The sequence below is a fragment of the Tricharina praecox genome, assembly GCF_024521635.1.
Source record: "Tricharina praecox strain CBS 144465 chromosome Unknown BZA05scaffold_28, whole genome shotgun sequence".
NCBI classification, from domain to species: Eukaryota; Fungi; Ascomycota; class Pezizomycetes; order Pezizales; family Pyronemataceae; genus Tricharina; species Tricharina praecox.
This window is the reverse complement of record NW_026250430.1, coordinates 375,267-390,187: the sequence shown is the minus strand read 5'-3', so window position 1 is coordinate 390,187 and position 14,921 is coordinate 375,267. Positions and strand designations below refer to the sequence as shown.

Sequence of the window (14,921 nt, the reverse complement as noted above, 5' to 3'; positions counted from 1 at the left end):
ATGTCCGCTGCCTGCCTACCCGCCCGCCCGCAACCGCGACTGCGAACAGCTTTTTCAGGTCTTTGTATAAGGGAGCCAGTTGGCTACAGCCTACGACTGCAGTTGATGTCCTGTCGTCATCACTGGTTAACTGACTACCTGCTTATCTTGGAGGGAGAAGAAGCCGTTTGGATCGGAGTAACCCGTACCACCTACCCATATGAGTCCAAAATACGAGTTTGCAGTCTGCAGCATCGTTAGCGGTGAAACGGCATTTGTGCTCCAGAATCCAGAATCCAGTCTCCAGATCCCTTTCCTCGCCCTCGGTAGCCATGGGTGGAAAATAGATCGCGGCGGCTCGGTCTCGACGCCGGCGGTGAAGCCGATGAAAGTGACGCCGTCAAGTATCCATATCGTCGGCGGTCGCCGCGTGTGCCTCTACTACGCACATACGTAACAAGGACAAGAACAATAACAACGGCGTGAGCCCGCTAGAAGCCTTCCTACAGCTTCAGCCACGCTCGCTACCTTTTGGTTCACGGCTGGTAGCGACATACTCACACACACACACAACACAAACAAGCCTTCCGAGCATCTGTCCGAAATCGGCTCCTATGCACCAACGGTACCTATCGATGTGGACAATCCGCAGCAGCTCGCTACGCGGCTGAAAAGAAACGGATACCATGGTGCTCTAAACTCGTCTCTCGTTCAGCACTAACGGACCGACTAATGCCTGCACCGCGCCCCACGGCGTGTGTGCGTGTGTGTGTGTGTGACAAAATAGCCCCGTGTCGATCCCACACAAGCGTGAGGCGCAGTATTGGTTGCACGCAGTTGAGTTCACAGCCTCATCAGGCCCCCCATACGTAAACGATTTCACTGTTGACGGGTTCTGCATATAAGCCGGCCATTCTCCGCACCGAATTACGAACACCATCACATCAACCACACACCTGCCTCACCGCAACCCTCCAGCACAACCACCACCACAACCACATTCTCCCAGTGCAACCACAATCACCACCACCACCACTGGTCGACCAAAACATGATCGACATACGGATGTACGAGGCTTTCGGGACGGGCGGACGAGGACAACCGATTTGGTGCAGTCATGAGCGTGCAGATCCGCGGGCCGCCGGCCATGCCGATCCTCAACACGAAGTCGCCATTCGCGGCTCAATCCCTCAACAGCTCCAGCAACAATCGGTGATTGGCGCTCAAAACGTCAATCGGAACCCGCCCACTTAACGCCCCCGACTTCGGTTAATCGCCATCCAACAACCCCAACCCCCCCAACGACCTTCCTCCTCCGCTCCGACAATCCGCCCCTCCCCTCCCCCTCCTCCCCCTCCCCCTCCCCCACCACCACCTCCTCCGACAACAATCAGGTCCACCAGCGATGACTTGCGAGAAACGAAATCTGGCGACGGCGAAAAAGTGTGGAAATGGGCGCAATCTTCTGGCGTTGTAGCGGCCCCTCCCGGCTGCTCCTCCAGAAAATTGGTTCGAAACAAACATAAAAAAAAATCCGGATCTGGTTGTCTCTTTTCCACTTCCTTTAGTACTATCTCTACTTCTGTTTTGGGGGGGCGATGTTGTTGGATTGGATTTCGTGCGACGAACGAGTGTGCCCGTCTATTTTCTGCTTTTTAGTTTGGCTTTGGTTTTGATTTGATGTTTTTCTCGTTTTGGTCTTTTTTAGGGGGGGGGGGGACAGAGGCAGTGGAGAGGAGGTTTTAAGTAGTCGAATTCATTGCAAGTTCACCCTTATCGATTGTTTATCTACTATCATACCTACTGTGACGATGCGACAAGAACCTCCCGCCCAGTTCTCTCGACCCGCAATGCGGAGGGAGAAGCAAAGAAGTATGTAGACAGATTGAAACCAGACTCCCAGCGTGGCTGACAGCGACCAGCTCGAAGCTTTCATAGAGGTATCGGGAAGTGCATCCCACGCTCACCGCAACCTATTACCATTATCAGCACTTCCCCCTCCCCCGTAGCCCCATCCCTCCACAGGCTCTACTTACTTAAACTTCCTCGCCGCACCCTTCTCCTTCGCCTCGACAGCCTCCGACATAGCCCTGAACGACCTCCACGCGAGGACCCCGGGCACCAGCAACCACGGAAGATTACAGCCGACATAGTACCCCCAGAAATACAGCGCCTCGGGCCGGCAATGCTTGTTCCCCTGCACCGTCTCCGTCACAAAGTACAGCGCGACGCCATATATATGGCAGCAGCAGGCGAGCAGGCGCGCCGGGTGCCGCACGGGACTGTCGCGGACGATCGCGAGGAACGTTAGCAGGCACAGGGGGCCGAGGAACAGCTTCACCCATCCTTCCGTTAGCAGCCACCACCCCACCAGTACCGGGTAGCGGAAACACGTACTACAGTCAACGCCTCAATCCCGACGACAAAGCTGTCCTGCGTGAGATATCTCGAGTCGCTCTGCGCATACTCCTTCCACAGCTCGGCGACGAGGTCGCTACGCCCCGCGAGCGTGCGCCGGTACTTGACGAAGTACCCTTCGAAGTGGATGTGCAAAAGCCCGCAGAATAGGAACCACGATGCTGTCAACTTCGACCGCGGTGTGAGGGTCGGGTTCAGGTAAGACATCAGCTGCCATGCCAGCAGGAGGACGAGGCCGCCGATGCCGGCGAAGATGCCGAGGAGCGTGGGGAGTGCGTACACCGGTGCGGCATAGGATGGGAGGACGAGGGTTGGGGGGTAGTAGGGGTGCGGGTGCGACATGGTGGCAAGGTGGAGGGGGAGGGGGGTGACTGGAAATGTCGTGTCGTGTCGTGTCGCGTCGTGCCGTGTCGTGTCGCGTCGTCGATTAAGCTTGGGACGTGGTGAGGCTTTGGCGGAAGTTACGTCGTAGCCAGGGCCCAGTGGCCACTCGGCGAGTCGGCGTGCGGAGTTTTTATTAGTAACAAGCACTGTAGAGTACATACTCGCTAATCAAAAAAATCTGCTGACAATGGACATCGGACAGCGCTAAAATCCTCAGCCACACCTGCAACCTCTCCAGCCCCATTCAAATTTCATACTCCATTCAATAGTCAGTTCTATTAGCGATTCAAGGTCACTAAACACAGTAGATATAGTAGATACCATTCCACGACTCGATGAGCAGCACTGAGCAGACATCACTCGCAGCATGAGAATACACATAAAACCGGGCGCAGCGGCGCAGTTAGATCTCGTTCAGAAATATCCCCAGACCGGAGTGATAGGTAGTGGCGCATCAATTCACATCGTATGTACGCAACATGGCACGACACGACACGATACTTACGATAGCCGACCCATATTTTGAGCAGAGCATAGTGGTGGCCAGTATCCAGTGCATTTTCCCATGGTACCCGATACCTACCTAGGTATTTATGATGTACATATGATTTTCCATAGCAATAGACTACCTACCACTAGTGATACTCTTCCTCCATGCGTTCTTCGTCTCATTCCAACCGCTATGTATGGCGATTACGCTACAGCGATTACCATGTATGTAGGCTTTTCTCTGCGTGACTGCCGGTGGGCGGTGGGCGGTAGGGATTGACTTGTGAGGGGACACGGGGTTTTGAGCATTTTTTTGTTGCAACACTAGGTACTCTCAAAAAGTGATGGACTCGTAGCAACTGCCGTTGAAGTGCTTAAATCTAGTACTTATAGTCGCCATACATTCCTCCCCACCCAACATCCCCATCCCCAACCCCATCCACAGCCTCTCACTCGCTTCCCCTTCCCCACGCATCTTCCCCGCCCCCCTCCACCCCCCCGTTTCCAACTTTCCAACTTTCCAACTACGTACACGTCGCCACCGGCCCGCCAGGAGCAGTATAATTAGCGGGCTGGAACCCGTTATAGAAGTTGGGGATGTAAATATTCGCGTCGGCGGCCTTATACGCGCCCGGCAGAGAAATCTTTGGCGCGCAGCTGGCCGTCGCGGCGCCCGAGATCTTGAGTTGTGCGCATGCTATATACGGTTGCTCTTAGTATGTACCTAATATACCCATGTTGTAGGATTTGTAGGATCTGTGGTGGCCAGGGCCTTACCAATGTAGAATTGTGCGCCGCCTAGAGACTGCGAGCCGTGGAGCGCAAGCATTTCGCTGCGGAGCTGTGGGGGGTTAGCGGGGGGACGGAGGATGGGGGGACGAGGGGGGTGGACAATGTAGTCACCGCTCTGCAGCTTGGCGGGGAGGCGGAAGGAGTGTTTTCCCTCGTTGGCGGCCATGACCTCGTTGGGCCATTTACCGTTTTCGTAGCTGTCCCAATCCCCTCCTGATCAGCCATCCACGCACACCCATCCAAGAGAGAGGGGGGGAACTACTCCGTCTCGGCGATCTTGAACCACTGCCCCACGCCCGTCGCCGTTTTCGCATCGCTCACGGGCCCGAACAGGAAGTGCGTGATCGGACTGGGGTGCGACGAGATGTCCCACTGCACCACGATCTCGTCGCCCGCTGCTGCCGCGCACACGTCCACGTCTGTGAATGGAACCGCGTTGCCGTTGACGTTGCAGGTTAGAGCGGCGGAGGTTACTGCGAGGAGTGAGTATGTTGTACTTGCGAGAAGGAGGAGGAGGAGGGGGAGGGGTAGGGGGAAGGGTAGGAAGGATGGCTGACCGTCGGTTACGGGGCTGTTGGAGGGCGCCCGACGAATGCATTTTTCGTAGCCGGGGGTAACGCCGTTGACCCAGATCTGGTGCATATTCTGGTGAGCGGCGGCCATATGGATGAGCGGCAAGGCCAGGAGTGAGAGGCGGAGGGAGAGCTGCATATCTGGCGTGCGTGCTGGAGTCGAGTTTGTGGGTGGGAAACGTATCACTGAAACCATTCGAAAGCGTACACACGACGTTTTATATCCATCCTCGCGAGTCCATAGATGAAACGGATAATTGTCATAACCCCACATACCTTAATAGGTCCTAGGCAGGAGTAGCCCATTGGTGTCAAAGTGTCGTACATAAACAAGCTTAATTAACCCCCGAATTGCGGTCCGGGTATGCGCGCCGACAACCCTGGACCGCATGGCGATCATCGGACACCCCGCGCGGGAGAGGTCTGGCTGCTCCGTCGGTACTACTGGGCCGGGGCAGGGACCGGAATACCGGCTTGCGTTTGCGGGGGGGGGGCATAAGTAAAATGGTATGGTATTCATTGTTCGTCGCTGGCCTGTCGGCGTCGCCGGAGAGTGGGAGCGTCGATCGTTGGTAACTACTTTGTATATATGGGGTGAAACGGGACGGTTCCTGCCTGCCTGCCGAATGCAGTGGTTGATACTATGGATGGATGTCATCGAGGGAGCGCGGGGAAGTCGAGTGGCGCCTCGTGAAAGAGGAAGACGATGGAAGGTTGCATGCAGCCATGGCCTAGGTACCTAAAGATCACCGCACGCAAAGATATGCTGAGACGCGGGGAGGAAAGGGCAATGGTCATCGTGCAGCCGAGAAAACGGGCGGCCATCGGAGCAATGCAGGAAAATATGTAATGAGTTACATGAGCTGAAATTCGAATTACATATGCGTGGCAAAGTCAATTCCAGAGGGCTTACATATCGGTATTTCATCCAGTCATGCCGACACAACTACTGCTGCATTACCAGTGTCCGGATCATAACGATCATGGCGCTTGTCGTTACGGTATTATATCGAGAGGCACTGCATCAAGGGCTATGCGCCCAAAGTCTTATATCACCGCCCTTCGAGACCCACGGGCGAGTGATACTTGGTGGAGCACTGTGGTTCGGTTCGAAATTCAAGTTGCCGTGCCGAATAAATGACACCAAAACTTGGTATCCGGTGTCATATGTGGTTTTGTGGAAACATTCGAGAGCTATATAAGCAGGTACGGGGACTCCCTTCCCGCGGTGCGTGGTCGACTGGCCATTCCACGTATGTAGGTTTTGTCCGCAGTGGAAATTTGATATGTACAACGCACACGAACAGATTATTGATGATTGAGGTTGAATGGGAACTACAGAGTTTTACCTGAAGCGACTGCTCCTCTTTTTTTTGTTTACTCATTGATCGTGAAGTGGCTGCTCCTCGTCGCGCCGCTCACCTCGGCAAGCAAGAACGAGTGCACCGTCATGAATCCAGTCCAATCGAGCGCGATCCATGTGGACAAACTTCCAAGATACTTGGTTATGTCTTCCGACTGAGTCTCGACTCTCACTGTGCAGAGTGCAGTCTGCGTCGGTAGCGGCGTAGCGCTTTCTTTTCAGCTTCTTCGTTGGAAGTTCTGATTTGGCGACGCGGAGAACCCTGCAAGACGAAACAAAAGTGGAAACGACGCGCTTTCTTCGTGTGGGCGGGCGCTGCGAATCTGCGAGGCGATGCATCTATGCAGGCGCGTCGCACAACATCGCACGAATCACAGCGCCGGGCATGGGAGCCAGGTCCCCGAGTTGGTTCTCCACCCCCTCCTCCCCCCACCCCCCCCCCCCCCCTCCTCCCGCCTCCTCCCACCCCCCCATCCCTCGTCGTCACTGTGCAGCTCCCTCCGAGATGGATGGCGAGGTCTTCTTGCGAGATCCTTCCCCCGTGATGAAACTCCAGTTGGGATTCCTTCATACATAGTCCCCGTCGAGAGAAGTGGGTCGCTGACTGCTAACTACGCAGCCCTGATTCCGGAACTCGGCAGCCCGTTCGCATCAGGGCATGGAGGTACCTGCTTGCCAGACGCGCAGCGGGCGGCGGCGGATGGGCGGCGACGGCGATGGACGGACGGCGTTGGTCTCAAAGACGACGATGTACCAACCAGCACGGATGATCGTGGCTCCAATCACACCAACCAACCAACATCCCGACTTGCTCCATTGCAGCCTAGACTGTTTCGTTCGCTCGCTGGGCGGGCCGTGCGAATCGACAGCCGCCCAAATCCCCTCCACCCCGGCTCCCAACCTCCTCTGTTCTTCGCCTCCACTGGCCACGCTCCCACGAATCATCCTCCCTCACGAGACAGGACAGGAATACCGGCCAGTACCGTGGGTCAATCCAGAGAGCTGGTCGCTTCCCGACGAGCCCACAGTCAACCCCAACCCAACCCTCCCGCAAGAAACTTGCTGAAGTATCTGCTATTCCCTCCCCCCCACCGCCCTCCCGAAGTCCTCCTATTCCTCTCGATCCTCCCTTCCCACACACTTCACCACCTCACTTGTTAGCCGTGCTCTCTGTTGCCGGCCCGACAAACAAAATAAGACAGTCCACTCGAGCTTCGCCCTCTACTCCCTGACCGCTTCCGTTGGCGACAAGCGGGCAGGTAAGGATCACCGTCAGTGCGGGTACTCTAGCTACGGGTCTAGCGGAAAGGAAAGAAAGCTACATACCCTACACCGATACAAAAGCACCAAGAGTACTTACCTGACGTGGTCGACCGCTCAACTGGGACCTCTCGATCCTGTCTGCTCGGCCCACATCGTTCTGCTATTTATCTACATATCCCCATCCCCCCTCGAAAACACTCCTCGCCAATCCCGAACGTTGCCGTCAACCTAAACCACCACCCCCAAAGCGTACCAATCATGACGTCCCACCGCAGCTCCTATCCCCCACCGTCGAGCAATGGCGACAGCTACTACCCCCCCTCGTCGCTACAGGATCCTCCACGAGATCCCGCTCCTCACCACACATCGATGCGCCGTCGTGGCAGCCACAGCTCGCACCAAGAAACATCGCACCATCGCCCGCAGCACAACAACCAACACAACCGCCATGCCTCGGCTGAGAAAGGCGCATTGCAGGGGCCGCCCAAGCTGGGAAACCAATTCGTGGCCGACATTGCTCTCAGGCGTGTGCTCGCTCGTACGTTGCACGTGTGTTGTGTTTCGCGTCGAGTCGAACGGGAGACTGATCGTTCCTCTTCTAGTCTACATCGCCCCCGAAATCAACGGGCCTCTCTACCATGACCTCGCGGTTCTGGGCGACGCGGTGGTTGGTACTCCGATGCTGCGCTACCTCGAAGATGCGGAGCGGAATCCCTCGAAATTGGTGTCGACACCGCCCGACGCGTTTGGACAGCACACCGAAAACACCGAACTGCGTACCTCTGAAGGTTGGAGGAGGCTACTCGAGATCGGCGCGAAGGAAGGATGTGTCGCCGAGGGATACGGAGGAGAGCTGGGTCGCATCGGACAGTTTGCACGGTACACGAGCACGTAGTACCCAACAACTCTCTGCCCACTGCTGACGCTGGAAAATAGCTACTACATCTTCTGCCCGTCGTCAGCCCTCGTGACCTGTCCCTTCGCCATGTCCGACGGCGCCGCCCGCCTGCTCCAACGTCATCTGGTGTCGCCCCGGCCCGCTCCGCAGACGCAAGCGCTCGACTTCACCGCCGTCACATTGACCGAGGACGAACGCGAGGCCGAGACTTCACGACGTGTTTTCAAGCGCGCTTACAACCGCCTCATCTCGCGGTTCCCCAACATCCGCTGGACCAGCGGCCAATGGATGACGGAACGTCCGGGCGGGCAGCAGGACGCGCGTACCGAGACCACAGCAGCCTACAAGCCTTTCTCGGGGCCGATGGCTGACAGGCCGGAGCAGGAGATGGGACCGTGGGTCGTCAATGGTCACAAGTTCTTTTCGTCGGCTACCGACTCGGACATGACGATTCTCCTTGCCCGCACCGAGGGCAGCAAAAAGCTGTCGGCTTTCTATGCGCCGATGAAGACGCCCAGCGGCGACAACAACGGTGTTAAGATCACTCGACTGACGCCTAAGGCGGGAACCCGAGCGTTGCCCTCGGCGGAGATTGAGCTCAAGGGCATGCGCGCCTGGTTGATCGGTCAGGAGGGTGATGGTATCCGTGAGATTTCCACCATCCTGGGCATCACACGTGTGCACAACTCTGTTTGTGCCGTGAGCTTCATGCGACGAGCGCTTTCGGTTGCTAAGGTGTGTTATTTTTTCCATTTTCTCTTCTCTCCGTGTTAATGTAGACCCCATAGGCATACTCGCAAGTCCGCCAAATCTCTGGTGGGCGCCTCCTCCGCACGACGCCTATGCACATCCGCACGCTCGCGCACATGGAGTTGTTGACGCGCGCGGCCACGCATCTCGCCTTCTTGAACGTGTACCTCCTCTCGCTCTCGGAGAATGCAGCCACCACGCCCGTCTCCTCGATCTACGTCCCTCCACAATCGGCACACAAGCTCCTGCGGTTACTGACGCCGCTCACCAAAGCGGTGACCACCAAGCTGTCCATCTCCGTCCTCTCGGAGACGGTCGAAGCGCTCGGCGGAATCGGGCTCCTCGAGAACGAAGAGCCATTGAACCTAGCGCGGCTCCTGCGCGACGCGCAAGTCCTCTCTGTGTGGGAGGGCACCACGGACGTGCTCATCACGGACCTGGTTATGTCACTGAAGCGCCCGTCCCCCGATGGGCGCGAAGAGCGCACATACGCGCTGATGGGCGAGTTCCTGCGCGAGAACCTCGGCGAGCAGTCGGGCGGCTTCCAGGGCGACGCCGGTGACGTCCTCGAGCGCTGCAAGCTCGCCATCTGGACCGAGTGGGAGGCGCTCGAGCACCTGATCGAGGGCGGCAGCCGCGAGGAGCTCGTTGGTGCCGGCAGGCGCATCCTGTGGAGACTCGCCTGGGTCGTTGTGGGCACTATGCTGCTTGTTGACGCGAGACGCGATGGCGATGGCGCAGCTGTGGAGGCGGCGAGACGCTGGGTTACGGAGCGCGCAGGGCTTGTTGATGGGAAGATCGGTGGTGCCACGGAGAAGGAGAGCGCCTGGGACGCTGTGCTCGTCTTTGGCGCGGAGGATAAGGCCGAGAGGGAGAGGGAGAGGAGCGGGCATAGGCTGTAAGTGCTGGAAGGAGGGGGAGCGGGGATGTAGGGGGAATGTGTATAGCGGATATACCTTGTGTTCCGGTTTGTAGCGGTACGTGCTTGCGTGCGTGCGTGCGTGCGTTTGCTTAATGTTTTTTTTTTTTTTTTGAGATTTGGCTACTGTGTATCTGTGTATCTGTGTGCTTATGTCTATGTGTCTGGCTGTGTGTCTGGCTGTCTATGTGTCTGTCTATGTGTCGGTCTATGTTTCTGTGTCTCTGTGTGTCTCTCTCTCTGTGCTGTGATGATGGCGGTGGTGGTAGCGATGGCGATGTTGCGGATATGTGATGTGAAGTGATGTGTTTGGATACCGGGATTTGGGTTAGATGACGGGGGTGACGGGGTGATTGAGTGTGATGGGGGTGATGGAGGATATGGTGAAAGAGTGAGGCGGAGGATACGGTGAACGGCGGGGATGGCCAAAGGGAAGGGGTGGGATGGTAATCGAGACGAGAAAAACATGATGGAAATTGGAATTTTTGGGCCGAGTGAAGAATACATGTCCATGTAACTGAGAGCCGTGAACTGCCAACACTACCTGGAGTCCTGGACTCGCGAGCAGCCTGCGTCATCAAGTGTCATCCCAAACAGAGTGACTGTCTTCATCGGCGGAAACGGACGCTAGGCCGCGCAAGGTATACAAACTAAAGAAGAAAGGCTCGGTGCAGTGAACACTGGGGGTGAGTGGAGGTGGGAGGAGGTGGGAAGAGGTGGGAAGAGGTGGGAACTTGGAAGAGGACCGCTGCTTGGAATCTAGATATTCTGATGATGGATGGCCACTGACCAGCGCGGTCACAGCACTCGACTTGAATCGACTGAGCTGATCGAGGAAGAGCAATCCTAATACTACATAGTAGAGGGCAAGCGGGAATGTATGGTGTGGTGTGGTGTGTCAATGCTACTGTCTACATATGATGATCTGATGATTGATGATTGGACAGAAACAAAAACAAAAAACAAAGAGCATACCTGGCGCGTCAATGCTATGATGATTGAACAGAAACAACAAACAATCAGCATGTCTGGCCAGGCGCGGCGGGCTTGCCGGCAGGTAGGCGCTTAGTTGGTGGCCTCTACATAGGAAATTTACCTACAGTATCTACATATTTCACTCGTCCGCCGGGCACACACGCGACCAACTATCCAGCGTCCGCGAACATAAGCGGTAGATACCCATAGCTGAGGAACCGCCCTCCAACTTCCACCACAACTCGACCCAGAATCCCAGATTGAATACCTACAAGATTCCTCCAGATTCCTTCGGATTCCCATGGAATCCTCGCAAGATCTAATCGATCGCCTCTACTATACATAGAGTACATACTTGGTGACGGGAGTCCCAAGAACCGGTTCCAAGTCCCCAGTTCCAAGGTCCAACCATCCGGATCTATTGATATATTGATATCTCTATATGTACTCTACAGGTTGCAGTCTCGCAGTCGAGTCGGCTAGCCACAGCCGTCGGCCGTCGGTCAATCGACTTCTCGGCGGCGTTTAACGATACCCTGGGCGTGTGCACTACTAGGTAGTTCGTAGGTAGTAGGAGGTATCTACACGAGCGGCAAGCAGGAATACGTAAATGCGGATCCGCACGGCCGCGGCGGAGACTTCGCGTAGTTACTATGGATACCTATTGCTATGGATACCTGTTACTATGGATACCTGTTAATATGGATACCTGTTACTATGGATACCGGCCTGGGAACCGGTTGTCGCGTCCGTACACATGTAGGTATCCAACGCGTGTGCCCTACACGTGAATTTGATTTCCACACCCAATTTTCTCAAACGCTGGTACGGCGCGGTTTACATTTAGAAGCAACCGCGAAGGCCCGAGCGGGTGCTGTGATTGGCCAGCACGGACGTCTTCTGTAACACACACGCACACCCACAGCGCAGGGTTGCGCGGTAACTAGGCCAGCCTCCAGGCGCCTATCATCCATCCATCAATGCTGGTCGATATCGAATACCTACTTGCCTACCCTCAAACATGCCATTGAACGTTCATAGCCAACCAACCAGTCGGACTGTCGGACTGTCGAACGGTTATGATCCAGTCTGAAACTCGGCTTGAATGGAATGGAATGGGGTGAACGGCGGCGGCGAAGGCGGGAGATCGCTGAAAACTGAAACTGATACTGGGAATCGAGCTTGAGCGGGCGGGCGTGGGTTAAAAATAATTTCCTGAGATATCTGAGATGTATGCTCTGAGATGGAGGTGGATATCCAGATAGTTAGTAGATAGGGGACTGGAATGGAATGGAGATTCGTGGTGTATATAACAGTTCCTGCTCCTCCGTGTATCAGGCCCTTTTCTTTCCTTCCTATCCAACACACACACATACACACAGCACAGTCTGACGAGTTCTCTTTGCTTCGTTTCCTTTTTTGTTCCTTTTTTTCTTCTTCTCTTCTTCTCCTTCTTGTTCATTTCTTCACTTCGTTCGTTTGATACGTTCTTCATCTTCATCTTCATCTCCAGATCAGCCAGTCTCGATCACCCTCACGACGAAAAGCCAGTCTTTCCATCCTCTACCGCCCTTCCCTCCCCCCCTCCCACTCTTCCCACCACGATGCCCCTCCCCACGCACGGCGCCGTCGGCCTTGCCTTCCTGGGCACACGAGCGCTGCAGCTAACGAGCCTGTTGATCTCACTCTCGCTCTCCGCGAAATTCATCAGCTCTATAATCGACTCTCAGCAATCCCCTCCTGCGCCTCTAATCGGCGTTCTCTCCGTCGTCTGCTTCGCCGTACTCTACTGCGTGACCACGCTCCTCCTATACTGGGACAACCAGCTGCCGCTCCTGCCCACCGCCGCCCTCGACGGCCTGTTCTTCCTCGCTTGCATGATCAGCGCCATCATCATCGGCAAGCCGCTAAGCTACCTCAGCTGTAAGGCGGCGACCGGTGGGGTCGGCGCGCTCGCTGAGACCCTCGCCGCCGGGGCGGCCACGCCAACGCCCACCCTTGCAGCGGTGACGGCAGCAGTGTTCACCCCCGCCGCCGTAACACCATACACCGCTGCGGCCGCCGCCGCGACGGTGTACACCACGACCACGGCAACACTGGCCAACACCGCGGCCACAGTAGTCGCCACACTCGTCCCGGGCGGCAGCGCAAAGGTCCTCGGCAGCGACGGGAACACGTACACGATCTCAAAGCGGCAGCAACAGCAGCAGTACGCGCCACAGGACGTGGGTTACGAGGGCTGGCTGCACGCCGGCGGTGAGGGCGACTGTGTCATGATGAAGGCTGTGTGGGGCTTTGGAATCGCGCTCACGATACTTTTTGTTTTTAGTGCCGTCATGGTCGCGTTTATTTGGAAGGCGGAGAAGCAGAGGGGGATGGTTGGGAGGAAGGCAGCGGCCACGGGGGACGCGTAGGCTAAGGAAAGAGGGGGTGGGGGTGGGGAGGGGGTGGCTTTTGGTCTTGAGACGGTTTTTGCATAGCGGGGGTTTTGTTTTGGGTGCATTTTTAATTTGTTTTTTCTTCCTTCCGGGGAGGATGAGGGCTCGATTGTGGCATTGATAGATGTTTCTACTCGAGCATGTAATGGATAGCTGTGCTATGTTTTGAAAAAATACATAAGGCAAATACATGTCGGTTCACTTCACTTTTCACGAGCACGGAATCTGACCAAAACTCAAGACCCCGAGGACCGACCTGTCTTGTCTCTACTAAATAATCTACTCACTCGTGTACATACATAAAGTACTGGTACTCAGGTACGGTACTACCTCGCGCAGTCAAGTCCCCCGCCGCCGCCGTGCGGATCCGCATTTATTCTTGCCGCTCGTTTAGATACCTACTAGGTAGTAGGTAGTGCACACTGCACACGCCCACGGTATCGTTAAACGCCGCCGAGAAGTCGTCAGGTCGATCGGCCGACGGCCGTGGCTATGTAGCCGACTCGACTGCAACCCGTACTCTGTACTCTACATATGTAGTACACACCCTGAGATATCAATAGGTAGATCGGGATGGTTTGAATTTGGAATTTGGAACCGGTTCCCGGGACACCCCGTAACTACTCTACCGGTACCTATAGTAGAGGCGATCGATGGGATCTTGCGAGGATTCGCGACGGGAATCTGAAGGAATCTTGTATTGAATCTGATCCGACATAGTTACCGCTTATGTTTGTGAACACTGGATAGTTGGTCGTGTGTGTGGCCGGCAGACGAGTGAAATACCTTGGTAAATTAGAGACTACCAATTGGCGCCGGTCGGCAAGTCCGACGCGCGAGATATGCTTTTTCTTTTTTCTTTTTGTTTAATCATTGTAGCATTGCCGCGCCAGGCACGCCTTTTGTTGTTGTCCAATCATCATATGTAGCATTGACGCACCAGAGATGCTTGCTCTAAGTATTGGAATTACTTGACCGGCGAGAGTCGAGTGCTGGGACAATCCCCCCTGCCCGCCGCATAGGCTGTCACACGTAAAGAGTGATATGAGCTTACGTGCCCGCTGTTTTTCTCTTACCACATCCTCTCACCTCCACTGAGCCCTTCGTCTTTGGTTTGCGCAGCCCGGCGTCCCCGTTTTCGCCGACGAAGAGGGTCACATACCTACGGTAGACGCCGCTGCTCCCCCCAGCTTGATCCGCTCAGAACGGGACGCTTCTCCCCTTCCGATAATTCCCTTTCTTCACTTTCTTCTCCGTCCTTTTCTGTTTACGCTTCCCTTCTGCCTTCTGCCTTCTGAGATCCCTCATCCGTCTCACCATGGCGAGGTACTCCGATCACTGGAGGCTACGGTATTCCACATTCCCAACTCCGTCGCGGAGGTGTGCTCGATGCCTCCCGGTCAATTTTTTTACTGACTTATATGACACCGAGTGCCCGACAGAGATACGTTTCCTAGAGTATCCTTACTCTCGCCGGCGGTCAGACGGAGGCGCGGAGGTGAGTGACAGGATGTGTAGAGTACCCACCCGCCGCAAGAGTACCCGTGAGGTACACATCACCCGCGATGATTCGATAAACGCTTTTCGGTACAGCCAGCCTTCGGAACATTGATTTTACTTAAATAGTTACCGCATCCGCATACCGGTAACGTTATTACGTCGCCGCCTCATCCCACTCGGA

The 14,921-nt window shown here is 55.7% G+C and overlaps 4 protein-coding genes across 4 annotated transcripts; 2 read left to right on the top strand and 2 right to left on the bottom strand.

The window, feature by feature from the left end:
- Positions 1–1,728: 1,728 nt before the first annotated feature.
- Positions 1,729–2,964, bottom strand: BZA05DRAFT_408965 (Emopamil binding protein-domain-containing protein). Its single transcript, XM_051484758.1, has 2 exons — positions 2,377–2,964; positions 1,729–2,314 (listed from the first exon to the last, which is right to left on the bottom strand). Exons 1-2 carry the CDS (start codon positions 2,938–2,940, stop codon positions 2,012–2,014), a joined length of 867 nt encoding a protein of 288 aa, XP_051336245.1. The 5' UTR covers positions 2,941–2,964; the 3' UTR covers positions 1,729–2,011.
- An 830-nt stretch (positions 2,965–3,794) lies between these two features.
- Positions 3,795–4,773, bottom strand: BZA05DRAFT_342622 (glycoside hydrolase; the record flags this gene model as incomplete). The annotated part of the gene is made up of 5 exons (XM_051481043.1): positions 3,795–3,967; positions 4,048–4,111; positions 4,163–4,259; positions 4,325–4,535; positions 4,620–4,773. The coding sequence occupies 5 exons, from the start codon at positions 4,771–4,773 to the stop codon at positions 3,795–3,797; spliced, it is 699 nt and encodes a 232-aa protein (XP_051336244.1).
- A 2,856-nt stretch (positions 4,774–7,629) lies between these two features.
- On the top strand, positions 7,630–9,810 carry BZA05DRAFT_427105 (uncharacterized protein; the record flags this gene model as incomplete). Its single annotated transcript, XM_051486044.1, has 4 exons — positions 7,630–7,798; positions 7,863–8,139; positions 8,197–8,893; positions 8,947–9,810. The coding sequence occupies 4 exons, from the start codon at positions 7,630–7,632 to the stop codon at positions 9,808–9,810; spliced, it is 2,007 nt and encodes a 668-aa protein (XP_051336243.1).
- Positions 9,811–12,079: 2,269 nt separating this feature from the next.
- BZA05DRAFT_408959 (uncharacterized protein) lies at positions 12,080–13,241 on the top strand. Its single transcript, XM_051484757.1, has one exon. It carries the CDS (start codon positions 12,407–12,409, stop codon positions 13,214–13,216), a length of 810 nt encoding a protein of 269 aa, XP_051336242.1. The 5' UTR covers positions 12,080–12,406; the 3' UTR covers positions 13,217–13,241.
- Positions 13,242–14,921: the final 1,680 nt, after the last annotated feature.

Excerpts from the sequence above, each read along its gene's own strand:
- BZA05DRAFT_408965 (XM_051484758.1), bottom strand. The coding sequence starts at position 2,940 with ATGTACTCTACAGTGCTTGTTACTAATAAAAACTCCGCACGCCGACTC. Across the intron at positions 2,315-2,376 it reads GGATTGAGGCGTTGACTGTA|CTGTTCCTCGGCCCCCTGTG; the intron begins GTACGTGTTTCC and ends GGATGGGTGAAG.
- BZA05DRAFT_408959 (XM_051484757.1), top strand. The coding sequence starts at position 12,407 with ATGCCCCTCCCCACGCACGGCGCCGTCGGCCTTGCCTTCCTGGGCACA.